Genomic DNA, 26,591 nt, shown 5'->3' with positions numbered 1-26,591 from the left:
TGGAGAATACAAATCTTGATTCTAGAATTCAGGATATGGTTGCGGATGCTTTTGGGGGTGAGCCCAATGAAAATGTTGAACAAACTCTTAATGATGACGCAAAACGTTTTTATGAACAGTTAGAGGAAGCTAGTCGTCCACTACGTGAAGGAAGTCCGCACTCTGAGCTGTCTGTTGCAGTTAGATTACTAAGTATCAAATCTAATTGGAATATTTCTCAAGCAGCCATGGACTCTTTCATTGACCTTATGAGTGAACTAGTTGACCCTAATATCAACTTACCTGGTGATTTCTATAAGGCGAAGAGATTGGTTTCTAAGTTAGGACTTTCGTCAATGAGAATTGATTGTTGTGAAGATGGTTGCATGTTATATTATAAAGATGATGCAACTTTAGACAGTTGTAAATTTTGCGAAAAGCCTCGTTTCAAGAGGCTTTCCAGCGGGAATATGGTCGCTGTCAAGGCGATGCATTATTTACCTCTTATACCTAGGTTAAAGAGGTTATATGCGTCGATGAGTTCTGCTCCTCATATGAGATGGCACTTTGAAAATAGAAGACCACCTGGTGTTATGTGTCATCCTTCAGATGGAGAAGCTTGGAAGCACTTTGATAGGACATATCCAGATTTTGCTAGTGAACCAAGGAACATTCGGTTAGATCTATGTGCGGATGGCTTTACGCCTTTTTCTATATCTGCGACACCATATTCATGTTGGCCTGTCTTTCTTACACCTTATAATCTACCACCTGAGTTGTGTATGACTAGTCCATATATATTCTTAAATTGTACTATCCTCGGTCCACGTAATCCGAAAAGTTTGATTTATGTATATTTGCAACCTTTGATTGATGAGCTAAAACAATTGTAGTATGATGGTGTTGAAACATATGACATATCAACCAAGCAGAATTTTAATTTGCGTGATAATTTAATGTAGACTATTAATGATTTTCCTGCGTATGGAATGTTGTCTGGGTGGATGACTGCTGGGAAGCTAGCTTGTCCTTACTGCATGGAAAATAGTAAAGCGTTCACTTTGAAACTTGGCCGAAAGCAATCATGGTTTGATTGTCACCGTCAATTCTTGCTTGATGATCATGAGTTTAGAAGGATAAAAAATACATTCAAAAAGAATAAAGTGGAATATGATTCTCAACTTCCGATACTTTCAGGTGAGGAAATTTGGGAGAGGGTCCAAAACTTCAGTCAAGTTACTAAGGCTCCACCTTATAGATTCCCCGGATATGGTGTTAATCATAATTGGATGAAACAGAGTATATTTTGGGAGTTGCCTTATTGGAAGGATAATCTTCTCCGACACAACCTTGATGTCATGCATATTGAGAAGAATTATTTTGATAATTTATTCAACACAGTGATGGATGTTAAAGGTAAGACAAAAGATAACCCGAAGGCTAGAATGGACTTACAAGAATATTGCAGGCGGCCTGAATTATACTTGCAGACAACAAACAATGGTAAGGTGTTCAAGCCCAAAGCAAGTTACATATTCACTTTGGAGGAAAGACGACAAATTTGTGATTGGGTTACGAAATTGAAGATGCCTGAGGGTTATGCATCGAATCTTGGAAAAAAAAGTAGATATGGAGGTAGGGAAGTTGAGCCATTTGAAAAGTCATGACTGCCATGTTTTCATGGAGACCTTAGTGCCTATTACATTTTGTGGTTTGCCTGAAAGAATCTGGAAACCCATCACAGAGATTAGTTTGTTTTTCAAAGACTTGTGTTCTACCACATTAAGGGAAGAAAACCTACTTCGGATGGACCAGAACATCCGTGTAATTTCTAGTAAGATGGAAAAAATATTCCCATGTGGTTTCTTTGATGTGATGGAACACCTTCCAATACACCTTGTACACGAGGCACGACTTGGAGGGCCTGTTCAATGCAGATGGATGTATCCCTTTGAGAGGTAATATTATAAGTTTGATGTACTATTCTATTTTATTTGAATGTTATTGGCTAACATGAGATTATGTAGGACAATTGGCAAATGCAAACAATTTGTTAAGCAGAGGAATAAGATTGAAGGATCTATATGCGAAGCCTATCTTGCAAAGGAAACTGCACATTTTTGTTCTTATTATTTTGAGAGTAACGTGCCATGTTCTAGGAATAGGCCCAATAGGCACACGGTCGAATGTGTGAATGATCCATTATATCCACCAATGTCCATATTCAATCAACCAGGCCGATGTTCTAAGGATGTTAGAAAGAGAAGTTTGAGTGATATGGAGTACAAGTCAGCTACACTTCATGTGTTGCTAAATTGTCCCGAAGTTGTACCATTTCTCAAGTAAGTATTGATTTATTAGTTATCAAAATGTAAAATTTACTGTGACTACATATTGATGCAACTACTAAAAATATTTGATATGTCACAGTCACTTCGTGGGACAATTTGGCTATGATGTTGTATTTACGAGATTTGATAAGTGGTTCAAGCAGTTTGTAAGTGTGTGTGTGTGTGTATATATATATATATATATATATATATATATATATATATATATATAGTGAATGTATAAAAATTGATTCATAAGTTATGAATTTTTTTAACTCTATGTAGGTAAATAATCCAAATAATAGTGTAAATCAATTTTTGAAAGATATATCTTGGGGACCTGGGCTTCAGGTCACAACAATGTCTAAGTACGTAGTGAATGGTTATAAGTTTCATACAGAGGATTGCTCTAAAAATAAAAATAGCAACAACAGCGGGGTGTGGGTTCAAGATGGCGATGGCAACCAAGTTGGAGATATTGATTATTATGGTGTGGTCAAAGAAATATTATAACTAGAATATACAGGTTGGCCATATAAGAAATTGATACTCTTTAGATGCAAGTGTTTTGACCCAAATCCAATAAGAGGTACAAGAGTACACAACCAATACAACATAATTGAGGTTAATCATACAAGGGAGTATGATCGCTATGATCATTTCATAATTACACATAACGTTAGGCAAGTGTATTATGCTCCTTATCCATTGCGGCGGAATAAGTCCGATTAGTGGGTTGTAATAAAAACTAAGCCTGTAGGTAGGGTGGAAGTCGAGAATGTGTTAGATGTTGCATATCAAAATGATATCTCCAATGTTCACCAAATAGTGGACGATCAGTTAGAAAATGATTTGGAACATCCTGAACGCATATTGGAAGAAGATGATATAAATGAAGTAACAATTATAGAAAATGAGGACGAAGAATCAACTGATGAAGCTCAAACAAGTGAGGACGAAGAATTCTCGAACGAGGAACAATACGTCGATGAGGATTAAAAAGTTGGTTTTTAAAGCACTCTCATTTTATAGCTAGTTTCTTATATGTTTCAATCTAAATGTGTATTATATTATGTAGATGGCAGGCAAGGGTCAAGGTAACAATGACCCTACTAGTTCTCAGGGTCGAGAAAAGGGTAGGAAGGGAAAGTGGAGGGTAGAAAATAATATTCTCTCTTGTCCACCTTTTTCAGAGATGCCTATGTCTTATCCTCCACCACACGGCTATACTGAGCTGCCACAGCATCACGAGCCGTACACCTTCATTCAGACACCCAGTCTTCCGTCACAGGGCCATAGGACTATACGTCCGACATACAGTCCAGCTGCCTCACAACCATCTGGATCACATCCACATGGATCACATCCCTACATATCACAGCCACATGGATCGCATCCACCCATGTCACAGCCACTAGGGTCACAACCGCTCGGGTCACAGCCATCGGTATCACATCCACTTGGGTCGCATCCAGCTATGTCGCAGTCACAGGGATCACAACCATCTTCATCATCGACTCCATCTATTGCAGGCCTTCGCCTGCGAGGCATTAGCTCTGACCCACCTACACCGTCTTCACATGCCTCTGATACACATGCTTCGGATGGTGATAACGAGGTAGTGCATTATGATCGATATAGCAGGATCATCATAGTCCCTGAGGGTGATGGGTAAGTGTTATTCATTATTTTTGCGTCTATTGATTTGTAACATTGTTACTAAGATATTAATATGTTTTTATTGTTAAATTGCAGGTTCAGGCCGGGTAATAAGACTACGAGGATAATCACCAATGCTATCAGAAAGCTTTATGATGGCCCTTATGCGACTTGGACTGATTGCCCATTCTCACTGAAGGAGCAAATTTTCAATCAATTTAAGGTATAAATATTCTTTTAAACAGTTTAATAATTTATATTTATGATGTTTTCATCTAATATTTAACTTTTAAAATACAGAGCAAGTGTGTATGGGAAGACCGTTATAGCGCGGAAGTGGCTACAAATTTTCATCATAAAGCTCGCAAGAGATTGGCGGATGCTTTCTCGGATGCTAGAAAGAAGAACAAGAGGCCTGGCTGGTTACTTGAGAATTTGTGGAATGATTTGCAAAGGCAATGGCTTACCGCAGAGTTCTTAGAGAGGAGCGAAAAAGGAAAGAAAGCTCGCGCATCCGAGAAGGGAGGCTCCTTGCACACTGGAGGTGCGATCAGCCTAGGGACAATAAAAAGAAGATTGGTACGTAATTGCTTAAATTATTTTACTTTTCTAAGTATATCTATTCTGTTTATTAACTAAATTAATTTATTTTCAGAAAAAGAAGTATGGGCTTCCAATGAGTCATGATGAGCTATTCAAGGAGACACATATTGTGAAGAAGAAGAAAGAGGGGGATCAAGATAGGTGGGTCGAGGACCGAGCCTCGACTGCATATGTAAGCTTTCAATTTTCTTTAAGTATTATAATTTACTTTTATAAAAATTTTGAAATACTGATTTAATTTAAAATAATATAGGGTCGCTACCAAAGTAACGTGGAGGAATTCATCCGTAGTCATCCAGCTGGTGAATCGGGTGAGCCAACCCAACCTTCGGACGAGGATGCTGAAAGAATATGGTTGGAGTCTGTTGGCGGTCCAAAATGGGGGAAGGTATACGGGCTTCCTACTAAAAACTTCCATCGCTATAAGTGTGGAATGCGAGGAATAGGGACTTCCTCGCAAGGTGAGCAACTTAATAGGGAGAGCCTCTCCGCTATGCGGGAGATAGTGACAAAGCTCACATCAGAGCTAGAAGCGGCCAAGGAAAGAGAAAGGCTTAGAGATGCTCAATTCCTTGGCATGCAAGCTCAGATCAGAACTCTCCTATCTAGTGGAGCTTTTCCGTTGCCCCGATCTCGTGAGTCATCTCCAGAGGGTCGACCTCCACGTGATCGTTCCTCCCGTCCTGCTCGTGATCGTTCCTCCCGTCCTCCCCGTGATCGTGCTTCCCATCCTCCACAAGACCGTTCTCTATATCGTCTTGTAGATGAAAGTTCATCAGACGGTGATGATGATGTTGTACAAAATACCCCTTGACTTTTATATACTTTGAACTAGACAAATAGAACCAGTTTTGAACTAGTTGTAATTAGTTTTAACTTGGTTTTGGATTTTTATGTTCAATTGAACTTTAATTTGTTAGTTTTAAAGTATTTATTGAATGTTTTGGTTGTTGTTGTTGTTGTTGTGATGTTGTTGTGTTGTTGTTATTGTTGTTGTGTTGTTGTTGTTGTTGTTGTTGTGTTGTTGTTGTTGTGTTGTTGTATTGGTATGCTGGCAGGTGGTGTAGCTGCCAAAACAGGCATTTTATGCCAAAATTAAACCCAGAAAAACCGACCAAAGTTGGTCGGTTTTTAATAAAAAAAATAAATTATTCCAAAATACCGACCAAAGTTGGTCGGTTAATGAACATTGAATTCCCAGAATTCAACATTACCGACCAACTTTGGTCGGTATTTTGCTTGCATTGTTGAGATTACCGACCATAGTTGGTCGGTAATGTTTAATTTTAATTATTTTTAAAAAATATATATTTTCAATTACCGACCAAAGTTGGTCGATTTTTTTTAATTTTAATAATTAATAAAAAAAATATAATTTAGTTAAACCGACCAACTTTGGTCGGTAAAATTAAATTAATAAAATATATTTCCGACCAAAATTGGTCGGTAAGTAATTAAACTTGTTAGATGGTCGTTTTAATATACCGACCAAAGTTGGTCGGTAATTTCCGACCAGCTTTGGTCGGTAAGCCATTTCGACCATCAAAACACCGTCCACATCGTAATGGTCGTATTTTGGTCGGTAATTTGCCATAACCGATCAACGTTGGTCGGTTTTTAGCGAATTTCTAGTAGTGAATGCACATGCATTTACTATAACCTTAGTAAAGAAAAGCATCATTTATTTTATAAAGCGTACCTTCAATTTTGGTAAGGTCAAGTCAAAAGTAGACAACAACGCCACATAATAAGTGTTGAGTTCAGTTTTTACTATTCTTATAGTCGCTTCTCCCTTTTTTTTTATCTCTCAATGTAATTTTAGAAAAAACCGTCAAAAACATATAAGAAAGAGGGTTATATATGCCTGTATTTGCATAAAACAAATATAAGATGCAGCTATGTATGTGTCTTTTTAAAGATATAATATGTGTTTTATTTATGCATATGAATAAGTATATTATATATATCATCAGAATGCCATGAAATTTTAAAAATGAAAAAGAAGTTTGAGAAAGGAAGTATATGTAAACCATTTTAAGCCTTGTGAAATGGAATTCTCCATCTCTATTAGTTGTGAATTGGTCTCCAGGTGAACGTATCATTTGTTTTTTCGCTTTCTGAAAGGAGGTCATTTAGAACCTGAAGCACTGGATAGAATAGAACCTTAGCCACAGTTGTTATTGTCATTAGACAAATTCTGATAGAGACATGAAAATTTAGAAAACACAACAAAAATGTGGGACATTCCGTGTTACAACAACAACAATAATAAATACAGTGTAATCTCACAGGTGGCGTTTGAGAAGGATAGTGTGTACATTATCTTATCCCTACCTTGTGAAGATAAAGAGATTGTTTCCGATAGACCCCGGCTCCAAGGGACATTCCCCTTAAACAAACCAAATAATAGGAGTAATATATATTCAAAGAGTAGTAATCTCTTATTGGATCAATAGCAAGTTGGACACTGATTTTCTTAAATATCTCTTTAAATTTATATTACATAATCGGAGAGAATTAAAGAGAAGGGGAAAAAAAGGAAAAATAGGAAGTGAACTTACATTTACTGTATTGATAAAGTAAAAAAAAAAAATCCTATTTGATATCATTAGACTAATATCCGTTCTAGTTCGACATTGATTTATTTCTTACAAAATACTTATCGAATAATAATACTAAGAGGAATGATGAATGCATATTGTCTCGAATCAATGAACCACAGAGCCCCAAAAGTAGATTGCCTTTTTTCCTTTTCCAACATATTGACTCTTTTTGGAATGAAACTTACAAGTGTATCTTCCAATTTTACTCTCAACGGAGCACTACCTAAAAGATAAGAAAAAGGGATCGAAATTCCACCTTTTCTCCGGTGAGATTTATATGATATTGTTTCTTAGTCAAAAGTTAAATCATTGACATATATTTTTATTTTGTGAAGGTAATGTCCAACTTGGATGGAAAAACAAAATTTGGACCGTATTAAAATACAATGTAAGTTTTTTTCTGGTCCAAAAGAAATTATATTACTCAAGTTAAAAGCATACAGGAAGGAATACACGCAGAAGGCACATTAGTTATAATGCTGTCAAATTATAGGTTATGTGTAGTGTTATGTTTTGATGATCTAACAAACTTAATAATAAGAATCAGACGGAAAACCTTTTTCACCTCCTCAAAGTGCTCAAGAACAACAAGTCTCAAGACTGCGACATGTTCCAACATTCAGAGTCAAGAAACAACAGAGGGAACGAATGGACATCAGTTCTCTTACTGACTGTGCTTGTCAATTACCCACAACTGTAAAGTCGCTGCAACTGTTTCTCTGCACACACGCAACAGTGCAAACACTGCAGCAGTCACTTTATGGGGAATGCCCTTGTATCAGATATGCTTGCATCATCCAAGTGACATCACTTGTGCAATATTAACATCAAGCAAAGGAAAAACAACGCTTGCATATTCAAGAATTAATCAAGCTTTCTCCCAAGTGTGTTGCCAACCTGCAAGTGACTGGGCTTCAAGAATAGAGAACATCATAACGAAGGACCAGTTTCCTGCACTGAGTTATTACATATCCTTAGTTATGTTATACCTTTGTTAAAGTATTTTACTTGTAATTCCTACTTAACTTAGCTTGAAGTATTGTGTAGGAAACCTTTTATAAAACCATAAACGGTGTGTTTGTGTCTTGACTAGAGTTAGTCGAGTTGTGAGCTTTGTAATAGAGTTATTACAAAGAGGCTTGTAATAGAGTTATTACAAGTGAGTGAGGGATTAAGAGTTTAATTCCTAAGTTACAATAGGTTGTAATCTAAAAGTTGCTCAGTTAGTGAAGTTGAAATCCTACGAGTGTAGGTCGTAGTTTTTAATCCCGTGAGCTGGTAACTTTTCACGTAAAATTCTGTTGTGTCATTTACTTATCTCTTTGTGTGTGTTCTGTGGGAACTGATAGAGAACCCCGTTCTCTATACAGTTTGGTGCACCCTAAGTTTTTATCCACCACAAAATTTGGTTTTCCTATAGTAATTAGCTGGTCAATTCAAAATGTGGGATCGGGGTATTTATACTACTATCTAGTATATGTCTAAGATGCAGCTTTTTGGATATATTATCATGCAGGAGATCCATAACAAAGATGGTGGATCGACAAAAAGGATAGTGGATTAGTTTATAAAGTGTAGGATGTACCTAAACCAAAGAACTGTACCTTATAACATAGCCATTTTGGTGTATTAAGTTTCGTCCTTACCCTATATATGATTCTTTTTTTTTTATCTTCGTTCTATTTAATTAGATTTAATTTAAACTTTGTTCTGATCACATTTCCTTGATGTTAGACATTTAGACTATTAGTGCTCTATCTAAGGCGGGGATAGGTGAGGATCACAAGCAAATACTGACTAGGGAAAAGAAGCAAACGATGTTACATCTGTCTAAGATGAATATCTTATCATGACTATGAATAGAGATTTCAAAATACGAGTTGAAAACTTTGAAAGGTTGTTGTTGAGGGCCAATTTGCGACTTTCCTGTTTTATTAAGAATAAAATAGACAAAAAGATAATTAGTAAATGTTCACTTTATGATTAATATTATTTTTAAAAGATAAATAAATTTAAATATTTATTATAAAAGAATGTAAATAATTTTTATTTTTTAATCAAAATAGAAAATTTAAAAATATATATTAAGAATCTTAATCGGTATAAGATATAGTTATCCAGATAATAATATTGGGTATTTGGTAGTATCATGCCAATAAAAATAAAAAATCTAAATCATAAATTAATATATAAAAAGGAGATTATTTTATAGTAGATAGACTATTTAAAAGAGGAATAGAAGAAGGAGAATAAAAATACGATGTAAATAAAGAGGGAAAAAGACCCATAGTAGAAACTAGAAACAAAAAAGGAAAAAGTTAAATTAATGTGAGATAATTTCAAATAGATAAATTTATGGTAAGAATATTTTTGACTTCAAAAAATTAATTTTCTGATTCTGCTTTTAGTTCTTGGAAGAAGTTAAAATTTATAATTTTCTCCCAAAAGCAACAAAATTATTTTTTATTGCTGCTCAAAAGCACTTCTCCGTCTAGGCTAAACACTTCAATTCTTTTTTAAAAAACTTTAAAAAAAAATATACTTTTGGCCTCCCAAAAGCTTGGTCAATCAGGCCCTAACTTATACTAGTATTACTTTGTGTTAATACAAGTGTGGCTAAGAGCTTATTTGGCGAAGCTTTTGGGAGGTTAAAAATGATTATTTTTTGCCAAGAAATTACTTATTTTGAAATATGAGGTGTTTAGCCAAAACAGAGAAGTGATTTGAGCAACATCAGAACCAATTTTTCTATTTTTGGAAAGAAAAAAAAAATTACAAATTCAAGTTTCTTACAAGAAGTAGAAGCAGAACCAACCAAGAGATTTTTACATGATTGCTCTCTTTTTAAACATTATTCTCATAAATGATTGAGTTAATACAAGTGTGGCTAAGAGCCTGTTTGGCCAAGCTTTTGGGAGGTCAAAAATATTTCTTTTTTTTTTTTTTGCTAAATATTACTTATTTTGAGATATGAGGTGTTTAGCAAAAACAGAGAAGTGCTTTTGAGCAATATCAGAATTAGTTTTTCTGTTTTTGGAAAAACAAAACTACAAATTCAAGTTTCTTCCAAGAAGTAGAAGCAGAACCAGGAAATTATTTTTTCCAAGACAATAATATCCTTATTATAAAATTATACTTCCTAAATTATCCCTTATTAATTTAACCTTTACCTTTTTTTTTTTATCTCTACCATCCCTTTCTTCTCTTTTTTATTTTTACCATACTTTTATTCTTCATCTCTTATTCCTATTTGAAATAATCTCTCTACTATAATTAGGTCTCTTCTTTTTTCTTCCGCCATTTTTTCTTTTCTTTGTCTCCTATCACTCTTTGAAATAACAAGGCTAATCACCACTTTCTTCATAAAGTATGATTTTTTGAATTTTGAAGTATACCAATATTATATGATCTCAAGTTTGTAATTTTTTTTTTTTTTTTTTGTGTGCATACTTATAATATAGTTAATATAATGCAATACATCTAGTTTGTTATTTTCTCAAGAATTGATAGTATTCTTCATACATGTTATTTGTAAGCACATATGTTCCTATCGATATTATTGCTTTTATATACTTATACTTTATATTGATTAAATTTTTTAATATCTATTACTTTATGTTTTATACTTTAATTACATAAAAATGAAAAATTAATTAAATTTTTATAATAAATATTTAAAATTTCTCTTTTTTAAATAATATTAATTGTAAACTAAACTTTTATTGTCTTTTATCGTAATTTAACACCCAAAAGTAATTTGTGAAAAAATTAGTCAAATACAATTTGCTTATCAAATATCACAAAAAAGTACTTCTCAAACGACCAAACACAAACGTTTAACCTATAAAAATACTTTTAAACAAAAATATATTTTAAAATAAATGGACTCTAAGTGTTTGTGCTAGTGCCTCTTATCCTACGTCACAAGAAAACCTCTACCTCGGTTCCGCCAAAGTCCTGAAATTTTTTTCTATGTTAGAAACTTCAAGGAAGCTCAAAATCTCCGCAGCAAATTCCATACTTTCTTTCAACAAAACATTATTTTTATAATTCCAATCATAAAACGTAACCTTGTGCATGAACCACTTCTCGTATAAATACCCCATTCCACTCCTTTCACTAAAAAGTAAAAACGTTCTCAGCTCCCCTTTTCTTCTTTCTGTTTTCTCCATACAAATTTCCAATCTAAACCCACCAAATTTAAGAATTTTCATCCTTTCGAATTAAAAATGTATGGAAATGAAGAGTACGAAATTGACTATGCCCTTCTTGAATCAGTTAAGTGTCACTTACTTGATGACTGGGATAATACTCCAGTAACAAGCTCCGACATTTCAACAACCTCAATTTACAGCAGAAACAATAGCATTGAGTCTAACGTGTTTCCAAATTGCTTGCCCAATGAATTTGATTATACAGCAGATACGTTTCTTTACGATATCTTTAATGAAGGCAATGGCTATGAATTAGAGCCAGCTTCTGATCCTACAATTCCCAATGTCAAATTGGAGCCTGAAATTACAGCACAATCACCTGAAGTATGGAATTTTACGGAATTTGTGGTTCCACCGGAGACGGCGGCGGAGGTGAAAGTGAAACCACCTGTAGTGACGACGGCATCGCCAAAGGCGAAGCATTATAGGGGGGTGAGAGTGAGGCCGTGGGGGAGGTTTGCAGCGGAAATTAGGGATCCGGCGAAGAATGGGGCAAGGGTATGGCTGGGTACGTATGAGACGGCGGAGGACGCAGCGTTTGCTTATGATAAGGCGGCGTTTCGCATGCGCGGTTCACGTGCATTGCTTAATTTCCCGTTGAGGATTAATTCTGATGAACCTGATCCCATTAGAGTTGGTTCGAAAAGATTATCAACGTCGCCAGAGCATTCTTCTTCGTCGCCGAAGAAGAGGAAACAAAATGGGTCGGGTCGGTATTCCCAGCTGGGTGCTAACCAGTTATAAAACCTTTGGGCTGCTTTTAAGAGTTCTGATCAAATCTTTTGTAGTAGTTGAATGAATTATCATTCGGAATTAATATCTATAATGATGAAATTAATCTGTTATATCCAGTTAATGATGTAACTCAGTTCAATTACCCCGAGATAGAGAAGTCAAATGTATGTATTTAAATATAAAATTAAAAATGTCACTCTTCATTTTGTCACACAAAAAATAAAGTCATATCTTGTGCTTTGACACTTTATGCTTAATATTTCGTCACGTTAAATCATACTCCACTACTTATTGGTCAACTAATTCAAATTTGTGCCACCGTTAAATGGAAAAGGCTTCCTACTCAAATATCTTTATTTTCAAGTATAGAACTTGAAATTTTTAGTTAACCCGAGATTTCAATTAAGAGTGGAGGAGCTCCAAAACCCACTACATGGCAATGAATTGATTGAATATAGTCAGGTTTAATCTATTAATTCCATTCATATATAAGTTTCTAAAATTTGCTAAGTAGGATTTTAGATTCTGTCTAAAGTCGAAATCACTTTTTGAAAAAAAATCATAACAAATCAAAATTAGTTTTCCTTAAAAAAAAAAACAACCGAATGTGATAATTTCTTAAGTTACAACAATGTTTTGCAGATAAAACATTTTAATTTAGAACCTTTTATATTATACCAAGCACATCATTCAAAAGTGGAGTACTTTATTTCAAAATTATAGAATTTAACTTATGTGCTAATGTCAACGAATATTTTTTTTACGCTATCAAGTAAAAGTAACATAATACAACATGTAGTAACGATTATTACTAAACCTAATTTGGTAATTCAAAAAGTGAAGTATAATGCATATAAACTGTTGGATTATTAGTTGAGGTGTGAATGAAAAATTGAGAAAAATAAACAATTTGTTTCTTTTTACAAAGAAATTATGTCCCACATTGGATAAGAAAAAGAAGATTGTTGTGCTTATATATAACAATACATATTGTAATTCTTAAAGAGCTGAGAAGAAAGCAAGCATAGCATCTTCGTTGTCGACCCAGAATTTTTTATTTCAAAATTTGCATATTTTTTCCAACAGTAATTTAAAATCTGAAAGGTTAGATTTAAAATTAAAGACCGAACAGACACCTTCATCTACAATCACTGCCTTGTTTGCAAACAGGCACCTTCATTCTTCATACCATTTCAAGTTCAACCCTTTGGCTATAAATTAAGAGATTTTGCCTCATTTTTTCACCATCGAAAATATTTGAAAACTTTCCTCTTTCTTCTCTGCATTTCGACATAGTTTTCAAAAGCAAAACATAAGTGTCTAATGTATGATTTCGCTTCGCTATTTGAGTTTGCCGATGTTTTGTAATTTACATTACCGCTATTACAGAATAGTCTTTCCGTCCTATTCTAAAAGGAATTAATCCAAATATTTTAGACAACAATGAGAGGATTAAATTTCGTAATCATGAAACACAGGTAACCGGCTCGGAATTTTGTTTTGTTTTTGTTTGACTGATTTTTACTAGTTTGTCTTCACTTAATTTGTTGTTATTCTATTAACAAAAACCATTTCCACTATCGTTGGATGATTATCGACCTCACTACGCTCCCCTACTCTTATAATGGTTGGCGCAAGAAATGCTCCGCTCTATCTTTCTTACTGCAGCGTCAGTTTACCCCAAGTATTGATGTTGGCACTTAATGGCTGAAAAGAGTGATGGTCTCCTACATATATATTATTCTTAAATCACGTTTCTTTTCGTTTCCTCTTCAACCTTCAATATTTGTGTCAGTAGACGTATTATTTATTATTCAACTCTTTCTTTGACCACTCAACATGCAACACCCAAAATAGACCAAGTTATTTCAATAAGTCATTTTGACTGGTAGTTCCAACAAACTCTTTTAAAGTGTTGTTATCAGTCTCAAAACGGTTTGAAATTAGCTATTTGTGAATTAGATATCTTCGGTTTTGAGTCCATGACAAACATTTAATATAGTTTGGTCGAGTTATTCAACCATAATACAGTATGATCACCAATAATTCCCACCGAGGTTGTAGTAAGTTGGATACGATTCTTCTGTCCTTAACCAAAGATCTTAGTTTCAAATACTAGAAATGAAAGAAATCTGCTTTCACCTTTAATGAGCCTTACATAGCGTAACATCGGATTAATCGATGATCTAAAGCAGATGATAAACATTGGATAAGAAATCCAAAAAGGAAATATTCCAAATAATGAGTGGTGGCATAAAAAATATTGCAAATAAAATTTAAGAGATAATAAGTAAATAAAAGTTTATTTTCTAATAGTTTAAGTTTTTAAATTAGATAATCACACAACTTCAAGCATGCAGGTGGCGTGAGTTTGATTCTCACTAGCCCGCCACTCATTATAAAAATAAAAAGTTAAAAAAAAAATTCACTTATTAAGCCCATGAAAAGAATCAAGCCACACATGAAGAGTGAGTTAAAGAGATAATTAAGTAAATAAAAATATACAGATTATACAACTTCTACATATACAACTGCGTCTCATTTAAAATTTGCCTCACGTTTGATTTTATTACCTTTGAAGACTTTCGATTTAATGTGATAGCTGCCAATATAAACCCAATAGTTAGTGGCGAAGCTACACATTGGTAAGGATGATAAACTGATCAACCTTTGTCGGAAAATTATATTGCGTATATAGGTAAAATATCATATTTTAGAAGTACATTACATATATTGAACACTCTTTGTTGGGAATTGTTTTTTTAATTCTTTCAAATTTAAACAACCTTGAGCAAATTTCTGGCTTCGCTACTACCAAAAGTGGTAGCAAGTAATTACGAAATATATGTATTTGTTTCATCTCAAACAAAATTTTAGTGATTCCTTCAATTTGGTCCATTACAATCATCATTCCTCTAAAAAGTTTTTTTCCCGGTAACAGTGTAAAACGTGTTTACTTATAAAACAATTAAACAAGTAATTAGATTCTCCACTATGCTAACCAAACTTAAAAACATAATTCCTTTCTCTGTTCTATTTTTACGGGAAAATTTGTAAAAATAGCATGAGTTAGCCAGTTTTCGGACTGGTAATTGAAAAATAATCAGTGTTTGCAAAGTCATTGAAAAATAACCACTATTTTACTGCAACACGAAAAGTTCCAGCATAATATACTGGAGATTGATGTACCTGTGTATGAACTTCCAGCATATTATGCTGGACCGGTATATTATATTGAAAGTCAAGTGTATTATGTTGGAAGTCCAGTATATTATGCTAGAGTATTTTTCGGATTTTGAACAGTGTTTTTGTTCAGATTTATATTTACATGAAAAGTGACTAAATTTTGATTAATTTTAAAATTGTGGCTATTTTTCAATTATCACTTGTAAATTTAGCTTTTTTTGAATTTCTCCCGAAAAATTTATGTTCAAGTAACATAAACACAAAGATATATATTACAGTATTTGATATTGCTAGTACCATATGTTAGATGTCACATAGATTGCTACACTACTCCTTCCACTTTTCATTTAGATTATGACTATATAATTATAATTATCAGGGATATCTTATTAGATATTTTTTTTAACATTTTAACGAAATTTTAATATTTAACACTGTATTTTATAATTGTACACTACCGCGACTGACACAGCTTATTTATAACTTTGACTGCCAATTTTGACTTGACCTGCTAATCTGTCTCAAATTATTTGACTTTCTGATCCCTTCTTAGCGCATTGGTAAATTGCAGTCATTTTGAACTACCGTACACTTTTCGGAATAATGCGATGATGTCTTCGCTCATAGTCATAAGTCTTAGTTTCCTCCGTTTTAATTTATGTGAACTCATTTGACTGGGCACAAAATTTAAAAAAAGAGAGAAGACTTTTGAATTTGTGGTGTAGAATGAAGCACATATATTTTGTGTGGCTATAAATCATTGCATAAAGGTAAATTATTTCCAAATAAGGAAATGGATCATTCTTTTTGGCACGGACTAAAAAGGAAATAAGTTCACATAAATTAAAACAGAGGGAGTATAACTTTTGTTCGAGCTCTCAAGATAGAAAAATCCCTAATAGGAAGAGTTTTCTCCTTAAATTGACTCTATACAATGTAAATCTTAATTAATCGGATCAGTGCATATACACTAAATAGTTAATTACATAAAAGAAAAAAAAAAGTAGAAATAGAGGACATTAAATTTAAAGGGTTCATGATTTAAGTAGTAAAGTTAACCTAGCTTCCAAAGTTGAAGCGCTATTAATCTCAATATACCTCTACCAGAGATAATATAATAAACTATTATACTGTTACTCATCGAAAAATTCAGAAAATTGAACTGAAGTATGCTCTCCATTTTAGTATGGAAAACAGATTGTGAATGCCTTGACCTACTTAATTAAGCACAAAGTAATCGGATAAAACATATATTCTACTACAAGTTATTCTACTACAAGTTTAATTTGGTTGGACAAGTTAATCAAAATTTACTTAATAATTATACATAAATCAAGTTCACTTTATTGTGATATTTATGTATTTATAGTGAGACAAGACATCTACGGGAATCGATTCCCATTTAAATATACTCATAAAATATAATACTGCACATGCATTTGCTGGGATTCAATGCAACACAAACCTTGTGCCTTTCTAGAAGCTGACTGCAATTCTAGAAGAAAAAATGGAGTGAACTTGAATTTGCCTGACATGTCTCTCAACAGAATATAACAATGTAAATTTGTGATACACACGATTCGAAATAAAAATATTTACATTGGTTCAAGTTGGAAGACTATTCTGTTTCATCATTAATGTTTTTGTGTTACACACTATCAGCAGTTCTTTTTGTAGAGAACTTTCAAAAGTTTAAGAAAATTAAAGAGGTCGGCTAGTCTTGAGTTTGGTTGAGCAAAATAACTATAGATTACAATTTTCACCTATATGCTTCTTACATGCGAAAATGAGTTTTTAGTTTATAGTATAATTTTTAATGCAAGTTTTCTGATACAAAATTTCAGATGTTTTCCGAGCTTTTACCATTTGTAATTACAACTTTAATAAAACGTTTTTACGTTCGGAAGGAAGATTAGAGTTTCAACATTAACTAACAAACCTCCTGAATTTATTAACAACGTTTTGTAAATGCTTAGACCTACATAAGCATAAACCAATCAGAGATTATATACTATATTATATAAGTTTCCGTTTTATTAGATGACATTTGTTTAAGCACACTCTAAATCTCGAATTCACTGCATTTTGTGTGTTTACGTCTTCATAAAATAAACTACTGAACATGCCGGGGTTTAATGGAATAATTGGGATATTTTAGGTCTTTTAAATTTCTAGAAGCTTGACCATACATTCTAGAAACATACTATAATATATTGAGTTGTCTCTCAACTTGAAATATACGAGATTCCATCAAAATTTCAACTGCATTATATTGGTTCAAGTTGGAAAGTTATTCCATTCATTATTCCGTTACGTTAACATCACATAATTTATTCTGTCACATAATATCATCAATGTTTTTCGTAGAGAACTTCTAGAAAAGAGATGTTAAAAAGGAGATCCGCTTATCTTTCATTCTTGAGCGGTTGAGCTTGGCTACAGCAAAAACAAAATCAACTAGATAATATTTGTTTTCACATGAATCCAATAACTTTTGTTTGACCCTATATATATATATATATATATATATATATATATATATATTGTTAGGGATATAGTAGATATGCCCTAGATCCAATCTCATATTTGATGATTTGAACATATTTTTGTGAACGTTATTTGATATAAAAATATATGGCATTTGATATTCTTTTATAATTGTTATTAATTGCTTGATTAATTTGATAAGGTCCTTAATTAAATTTTGAGACTTGACATTGTGATGGAGATCATGATAATGAGAGTGAAGTTTCTTATAATTTAATCTAAATTTGTTCTTGATCGTAGGATTATTAATTTGGACATTAGTAATCCGGTTAGACCAATATTTATGTGATTGTCTTTATGGGATAAAGATTAGTTGATCTCATTAACTAAATCACATAGATAGATGATGCATATAGAGATATGATCATTGAATCGACTCATTGGATAATTCCTAATGGTTAGAATTACCATAAACTGTTAATATGATATTCTCTTAAAGAATGTGATGTAAGAATTTCCTATGACCTGAGATCATCATAGTAATTGACAAGTTATTTATTGAGTTTTGATACTAGACATCTATGGCCCTAGGGCGATAGTTGAAAGGATATTGGATACGATTAAATGCTTGTAAAATTAGTGATTAGTCAAGATGGAATCTGTCAAATCTTGGTAATGAGTTTAAGCTCCATGTTGTCATGAATTATAAAACGACCAAATTAAGAGCTTGGCCAGGGCAATTGAATGAGAGAAGAAAAGAGTTTCTTAGGTCATTCAATGGTCGATTATATTTGACATGAACACATAGTTGGTCGCCTATTAGGATTTGACAGTTGAACCATATCCTAGGGTGACCCAGAGCTATAAGAACAGAAGAATTTACTACTTTATTCTTCTCCTGGTTCTTGCGAGTAAATTGTATACTTCATTCTATCCGGTCGTTAAGGAGTGTCGTTAGACGTCACCCTTGATTAGTATATTGATGTGATCAATTTACTACCGGTTTAGTATTGAACCTATGGGGTCGCACACTAACGAGTGTTCTGATATTTGCTAAAGGATTAATTACTTTATTATTTGATAATTAAATTAAGGAATTTAATTAGTTAAATAAATTTAGCTATTAGTCCAAATGAAATATTATTATATTCTTTGCTAGCACAAATGATATAATTAATATTGAGAACAAACTGAAGTTTTCTATTTAGAATAGAAAATTAAATTGTATCTCTTGGTTGAAATATATATGTGATATATATAAAATATATATATATAATAAATATTAATTGACATTAATTTATATAAAGGTTGTATATAATATCAATTTAATCGTGTAATTGGATTAACGTAAAAGTCCAAAAGGACTTGTCGGCTTATTTTAATCACGTACATCCTATTATGAATGGGCTTTGTACTATTCAATTTGGATTGAATTAAAAGGTCCATAAAGGACGTGGCTTCCATTCTTGTATGGAATGTGTTTACTTTTCTAATAGAAAAAGTTTTACAAAGTTCAATTTTGGAATGAACTTGTAAAAGAAGTAAATCACGTTTCTATTTTTTCTTAACCTAGTGGAAAGTATTGTTGGCTTAAGTTATATATAAATACATCACTGAGTATCAAGAAGCCATGGGAAAAAGAGAAAAGAGGCGTACAAAAGGTTTGGAGGAGCCGAAAACCAACAGACATATATTCTTGGCATGAAATCACTCTCGTGTCGGGTTTTTGATTAAAGTTTTTTGAGAAAAATTTCAGCACAAAGTTTTCATTCAATTTGTTTGCATGTTTCATTGATCAAAGAGTTTATAGCAAGGATTGGTCTTGGTGTGGATACACATACAGTGTTCGCATTATCAAAAAAATTTTGAAACGAGACTCTCTTCACCAGGTACGTCTTAGATCCAATCTTTGATATGTAAATAAATTTAAACACGAAAATATCTTCCTAGGATTGTTATTGTCTTCCGCTGCGTGTTACGAACATCAATATGCAATCCTACAGTGGTATCAAAGCCATGGTTTCTCGTGTCTAAAATTTATTTACGAAATACTTTTAAGATTATATTTGAAGAATTCAAACCATAATACTTTTGTCATGTGCAATAGTCTTTGAATACATATAGATTGATATTATTTTATTATGAATAAAATATGTATACATATAAGTTAACTATTGAGATAGTTCATAACTTAAATTTAAAACTTTGTATTAGATACGATGGTAATTTATAATAGGTTATTGGATTCTACTGTTATTTTAATTGTTATTAGTTCATGAGATGTTAATTAATAATAATACTCTGGCATGAATTATTTTTATGTGATATACAAGATAAACATGTTAGAAGAATGTTGAATTTCGTTTTTATGTCACATGCTTGTCCGTTTTTGAATTATTTATTGCATGTGATATAAATTAATTTAGGACTAAGCATGTAGACAACTTGAACTAATTTCATGTGCTATAAAAGATTTGATCATCATGTTATTAAATGTTGTTTTAATAATAATTCCATCTTAATAAAATTTGAGTTCTTAAATAATAAAATATAAGATATTTTATAATAAATCTATCCATCAAAATAAATAATTTTATTTATTTCTTGTTTATAAGGAGCGACATGACAAACAGGAGACTTACAGTTCAAGAATATGTTAGAATTATTTATTGCATTAGATGCATGGATTGGAGGAATTATTTAATTTACACTAGACGTTGACTACTCGGAGGAGTATAAATTTAATAAGTCCTTTGCTTTCCTCATGGTTGAACTCAACTATGCCAATAGGATTGACTTGACTACCATGGGACTATTTGACATAGAGCTATTTAAGAAAATTATACGGGGATACAATTGGTAAGAGTACCTACCTTTAAAATATATGTGAGAAACAACTTGACTTCCAATGGGCTCATATATATTGATAAAGAATTTCTTTATTCCACTAACAGAAATAAAGATTTCTTAAACTATAATGAGGGTAAGTAATTTAAAATAAATTAGTGAAAATATCATTTAGATAAAAGTCCATGTCTTTATGATATATGTAAATATGTTCTTATATTATTGCTTTTTCTTTTCTATATTTTAGATTTCTCAATATGTCTGTTATATCACTACGTGAAATACTTGAGACCAACAAGTTGGTAGGACTCAACTTTGATGACTGGTATAGAAGTTTGAGAATTGTTCTCATGCATGAAAATCTCATTGATGTGATCGATGAGCCTGAAGATTTGATCTTGCAGTCAGTATATGATGCTGAATGTTTTCACTATAAGAAGAAAGAGCATTGGAAGAGAAACTGCAAGGAGTATCTTGCAACTCTAAAGGACAACAAACAAGGTGAGATATTAATAAAAAATATTTTCAAGGTTTCTTTAGCTACTACTAATTCTTCACTGTAGATATTAGATACTGGCAGTGGTTATAACATCTGTAATATATTGCAGGGGTTCCAGATAAGTAGAAGGTTAAAGAAAGGAGAAGTTAATCTACAAGTTGGAAATGGTGCAAAAGTTACGGCCGTAGCTGTAGGGTCAATTTCTTTAGTAATGCCTACGGGCAAAGTACTTATGTTGGATGATTGTTATTACGTTCCTAAATTTTTTTCGAACATAATTTTAGCTTCTATGTTAGACAAACGTGGTTTTTGCATTATTATAGGCAATGGTATTTGCTCCATTTATTATGGTGATAATTTATATGCGAATGGCTATCTCCAACATAATGTTTATGTCTTACCTAGTGTGAATGCTAATTCGATTATGCATGTTTCAAGTCTTAAGAGAAAAAGAGATGATCGTGTAAATCATACATACCTTTGGCATTGTAGGCTTGGTCATATTAGAGAGAAAAGATGTGATGACCCAAAATATCATCTTCAAATTTAATAAGTAATTCTGTGTTCTAAGACCTTGAAAAGTATCATTTATCATTCTTCGACTTGCGTGCGTAGTCCGTATAATTTTTCAAAAAGTTTTCATTCGAAAAATAGATTAAAATGTGAAATAAAGCTTTAAAACTCAACTGAGTTGACTTTGGTTAACAGTTTTAGCAAACGGATCCGGATCAGTATTTTGACAGTTCTTAGCTCCGTATCGTGATTTGGGACTTGGACGTATGCCCAGAATGTAATTTAGAGGTCCCTAACTCAAGTTATGACCATTTAACGGAACTAGCAATCTAAAGGATAAAGATTCCAAGTTTGACCACAGGGTTGATTTTTTGATATCAGAGCCGGAATCCGATTTTCGAAATTTGAACAGCTCCGTTATGTCATTTATGACTTGTGTGCCAAATTTGGAGTCATTTCGGATTCATTTAATATGTTTTGGCACAAGATTTGCAAATGAAAAAGTTTAAAACTCAAAGTTCGAATCGGGGTGTGAATTATAATTTTGGTGTTGTTTGACATGAAGTGAAACCCCGAGTAAGTCCATATTATGTTTATGGACTTGTTGGAATATTCGAACGAGGTCCCGAGTGGCTCGGATGAGTTTCGGACGAGCCACGGAACAATTGGAACCTGCTGCCCAGTGCTGGTTCTGGTGTGTCGCACCTGCGACATTTTATGCGCAGGTGCGTGGTCGCTCCTGCGGAATTCCAGTCGCTTCTACAACTTTGGTCAGCCTTGCCGAGCTCCACTTCTGCGGAGAAATGAGCGCAAGTACGAAATTACATCCGCGATGGACAAGCCGCTCCTGCGAGGACGACCGCTTCTGCGGTCACTTGTGCGCTTCTGCGATGTCGCAGGTGCGACATTTTTGGGCGCAGATGCGGCCACTGGACAAAATACCATGTTCCGCAAATGCGAACTTTGTCTCGCAAATGCGAGGCCGCAGGTGTAAAAATATAGCCCGCAGATGCGAAAATGCTGGGCAGAATATATAAAATCGGGTCTTAGCCGTTTGTACTCATTTTTGAGTTTCAAGTCTCGGATTTGGGTGATTTCAAGGGGAATTTTCACGACTTTGAATTGGGTAAGTGTTCTTTAACCAAAAGTGATTATATTTCACAAATCCATGTCTATACTCATCATTTATTTCAGATTTAGATGGAAGAAATCAGAATTTTTATAAAATCTTTCAAAAATGAAAAGTTAAGATTTGAAAGTCCATTTGATATCGGAATTGGACAATTTTGTATGGTTGAACTCGTATCAGAACGGGTATTCGGATTTCGTGAGTTTTTTCGAGATTTGAGAGATGGGTCCCACTATCGAATATTTTAATAAATTTCGTATTTTTATCCGAAAAATTAGTAAATTCATATGGAATTAATTCCTATGATTCGTATTGAGTATATTGAATTGTTTATGAATAAATTTGAAGCTTTTGGAGACAAATTTAAAAGGAAAAACTGTGGTTGAATAATTAATTAGAATTTGCAAAACTAGGTAAATGCCGTGGTTAACCTTGACTTGAGGGAATAGAACCCTCAAATTATTTGTTATGTGAATTGCATTTGAACGACGTATAGGCGAGGTGACGAGTGTCTATACGTCGTCAAATTAATTGTTTGCCTGCTTACTTGAAAAATCATAAATTATTTTAAATCATGAATTAATTATTATAATAATTATTTCTCTCCTATTCTTTGTCAAATATTAATTCTTGAATTCCTGCATTAATTGTTACATGCTATTTGAATTATGTGCCTTAATTGTTATTTGACATTTAATATATTAAATATTAAACTGCATATTTTCTCTCTGATTTCTATAATAATTTGCTATTTGCCTTTGTTTGTTTCATAATTAAATCATAATTATTGTATGTTTGTTGTCTTATAATTTTATATTAATTGTTGCATTTATTGGGGAAATTGCTTCTATAAGAATTGATAAATGGATATATTGGAGGATCGGGTTGCACGCCGCAACAAAAATGATTGAAATGGATATATTGGAGGATCAGGTTGCACGCCACAACAGACTTATTAAAAAGTCCATATTGGAGGATCGGGTTGCACGCCGCAACAGACTTATTAAAAAGTCTATATATACTTGACTGAAATAAATATATGACAGATTTGATTAAAAGGAATATATTGGGAAAGCGGGTTGCACGCTGTAACAAAATTGAATGTGAATATGTTGTGAGAGCGGGTTGCACACTGCAACAAATTTGATGGAAATGATAATTGGTTACGACTGCTGAATTGGCTTCAATTATTATAAATGAATTACCAGATTTATTTCTATTATTTGTTGTTGCTACTAATAGTGCGTACATGTTAATGTAAGTGACCCGCCTTAATCTCGTCACTACTTCGTCGAAGTTAGGCTCAGTACTTACCAGTACATGGGGTCGGTTGTACTGATACTACACTCTGCACTTCTTGTGCAGATTTTGGAGTTGGTCCTAGCGGCGTACCGTAGACTTGCTCAGATTTCAGCTACTCGGAGGAGACTTGAGGTATAACTGCATGGCGTCCGCAGTTCTGAAGTCCCCGTCTATTTTACTTTAGCTGTGTGTTTATTTTCGGACAGCTTTATTTTATTCAGACCTTTAGTTGTATTTATTCTAGAAGCTCGTGCACTCGTGATACCAATTCTGGGATGGCATTTAGACACCGTTATTTTTATGGATTATTCACTATATATTAGACTTTACTTCGGAAATTATTCTTTGCTATTAATAAATTTAAAAATTATTTTAAAAATAGATAATATTATTCTAACGTTGGCTTGCCTAGCAAGTGAAATATTAGGTGCCATCACAGTCCGAAGGTGGGAATTTCGGGTCGTGACAAAAGAATTAATATGTTGTACAAGGAAGGGTACCTTGATAAGTATGATTTTGAATCATATCCAACTTGTGAATCTTGTCTCAAAGAAAAAAATGATCAAATCTCCATTTACTGAAAGTGGAGAAAGAGCATATGAATTATTGGGACTAATTCATACATATGTTTGTGGTCCCATGAAAATTCAAGCTAGAGGTGGATATTCTTACTTCATCACCTTCACTGATGATATGTCAAGATATGGATTTGTGTATCTTATGAAACATAAATATGAATCTTTTGAAATGTTCAAAAGGTTCCGTAGTGAGGTTGAGAAACAGACTGGTAAAAGTATCAAAGTACTAAGGTCTGATAGAGGTGGAGAATATCTTAGTGAAGATTTTACTAGGTATCTCAAAGAGAACGGGATTCTCTCCTAGTGGACACCTCTAGGAACACCACAACACAATGGTGTGTCTGAAAGGAGAAATTGAACCTTATTAGATATGATGAGATCTATGATGGGGTTCACTGAGCTTCCAATAAATTTATGGGGATATGCTTTGGAAGCAGCAACATACTTACTTAATAAAGTTCCCACTAAGTCAGTCTCTACAACACCATATGAGATATGGAAAGGACGTAAGCCAAACCTTAAACACATTAAAGTTTGTATTTGTCCAGCTTATGTTAAGAGACTGCAGTCTGATAAACTTGACTCAAGATCTGATAAATGTAGGTTCATTGGGTATCCCAAAAAAATAATGGGATATTATTTCTATCACCCTTCTGACCATAAAGTGTTTGTGGCTAGAGGAGCAACCCTTTTGGAAAGGGAATTTCTTTTGGAAGGAAAGTATAGTGGAGAAATAGAACTTGATGAAGTTCAAGAAATTAATGAATCAACATAAAATCAAGATCATGAGACACAAGTTGAAGAACCTTTATTAGATGTCATGAAGTTGACAAGAAAGTTTCCATCTTCAACGGTTGAAGTTCAAGAACTAAATGTAGTTCAAAAATAGGTTAATGAACCAGTTCCAAATCAAATTGAACAACAACCAAATCCAACATAAGGTGAACATGTTGTAGAAGCACCTCTTAGAAGGTCTACACGACAACGTCATGTACCAACTAGATTAAATCTAATGGTACAAGATGATGTATCAAATGAGGTTGATCATAATGATGATGACCCTAAAACCTATGAAGACGCTATACAAAGTTCTGATTATGAGAAATGGAAAATGGCCATTGAATCCGAAATGGAATCCATGAAGGAAAATAAAGTATGGACTTTCGTTGAACCTTCAAAGGATATAAAACCTATAGGTTGTAAATGGATTTTTAAGAAAAATATTGGAGCAGACGGAAAGGTGGAGACCTACAAAGCCCGTCTTGTTATCAAGGGATATCGTCAGAAAGAAGGAGTCGGCTATGACGAGACTTTCTCTCCCGTGGCAATGCTCAAATCAATTCGGATTTTGTTTACTATAGCTGTCACGACCCGAAATTTTCACCTTCGGACCGTGATGGCGCCTAACATTTTACTTGCTAGGCAAGTCAACGTTAGAATGATATTAATCAATTTTTAAACAATCTTTAAATTTATTAATAACAAATAAATAAATGCGGAAGTAAGGTCTGAAATATAGTGATTTATCCATAAAAACAACGGTGTCTAAATACCATCCCAGAATTGGTGTCACAAGTGCACAAGCTTCTAGAATAAATACAAATAAAGGTCTGAATAAAATAAAGTTGTCTGGAAATAAACACACAACTAAAGTAAAGTAGACGGGGACTTCAGAACTACGAACGCCGTGCAGTTATACCTCAAGTCTCCTGTGAGTAGCTGAAATCCGAGCAAGTCTATGGTACGCCGCTGGGACCAACTCCAAAATCTGCACAAGAAGTACAGAGTGTAGTATCAGTACAACCGATCCCATGTACCGGTAAGTGCTGAGCCTAACCTCGACGAAGTAGTGACGAAGCTAAGGAGGGTCACTTACATTACCTGTACGCAATATTAGTAACAACAACAATAATAGAAATAAATCAGG

The 26,591-nt window shown here is 33.4% G+C and overlaps 1 protein-coding gene and 1 long non-coding RNA gene across 2 annotated transcripts; both read left to right on the top strand.

Annotated features, from left to right (window-relative positions):
- The first annotated feature begins 3,924 nt into the window (after positions 1-3,924).
- On the top strand, positions 3,925-4,464 carry LOC138896718 (uncharacterized). Its single transcript, XR_011410117.1, has 3 exons — positions 3,925-3,980; positions 4,065-4,191; positions 4,269-4,464. It is a non-coding gene; the product is annotated as an uncharacterized lncRNA (long non-coding RNA).
- A 6,642-nt stretch (positions 4,465-11,106) lies between these two features.
- LOC104102789 (ethylene-responsive transcription factor 1A-like) lies at positions 11,107-12,357 on the top strand. Its single transcript, XM_009610620.4, has one exon. The coding sequence runs from the start codon at positions 11,404-11,406 to the stop codon at positions 12,130-12,132; it is 729 nt and encodes a 242-aa protein (XP_009608915.1). The 5' UTR covers positions 11,107-11,403; the 3' UTR covers positions 12,133-12,357.
- The last annotated feature ends 14,234 nt before the right edge of the window (positions 12,358-26,591 follow it).

This window comes from Nicotiana tomentosiformis, chromosome 8, assembly GCF_000390325.3.
Source record: "Nicotiana tomentosiformis chromosome 8, ASM39032v3, whole genome shotgun sequence".
NCBI lineage: Eukaryota > Viridiplantae > Streptophyta > Magnoliopsida > Solanales > Solanaceae > Nicotiana > Nicotiana tomentosiformis.
The sequence above is the reverse complement of the archived record's forward strand: the minus strand, read 5'-3'. Positions and strand labels throughout refer to the sequence as shown.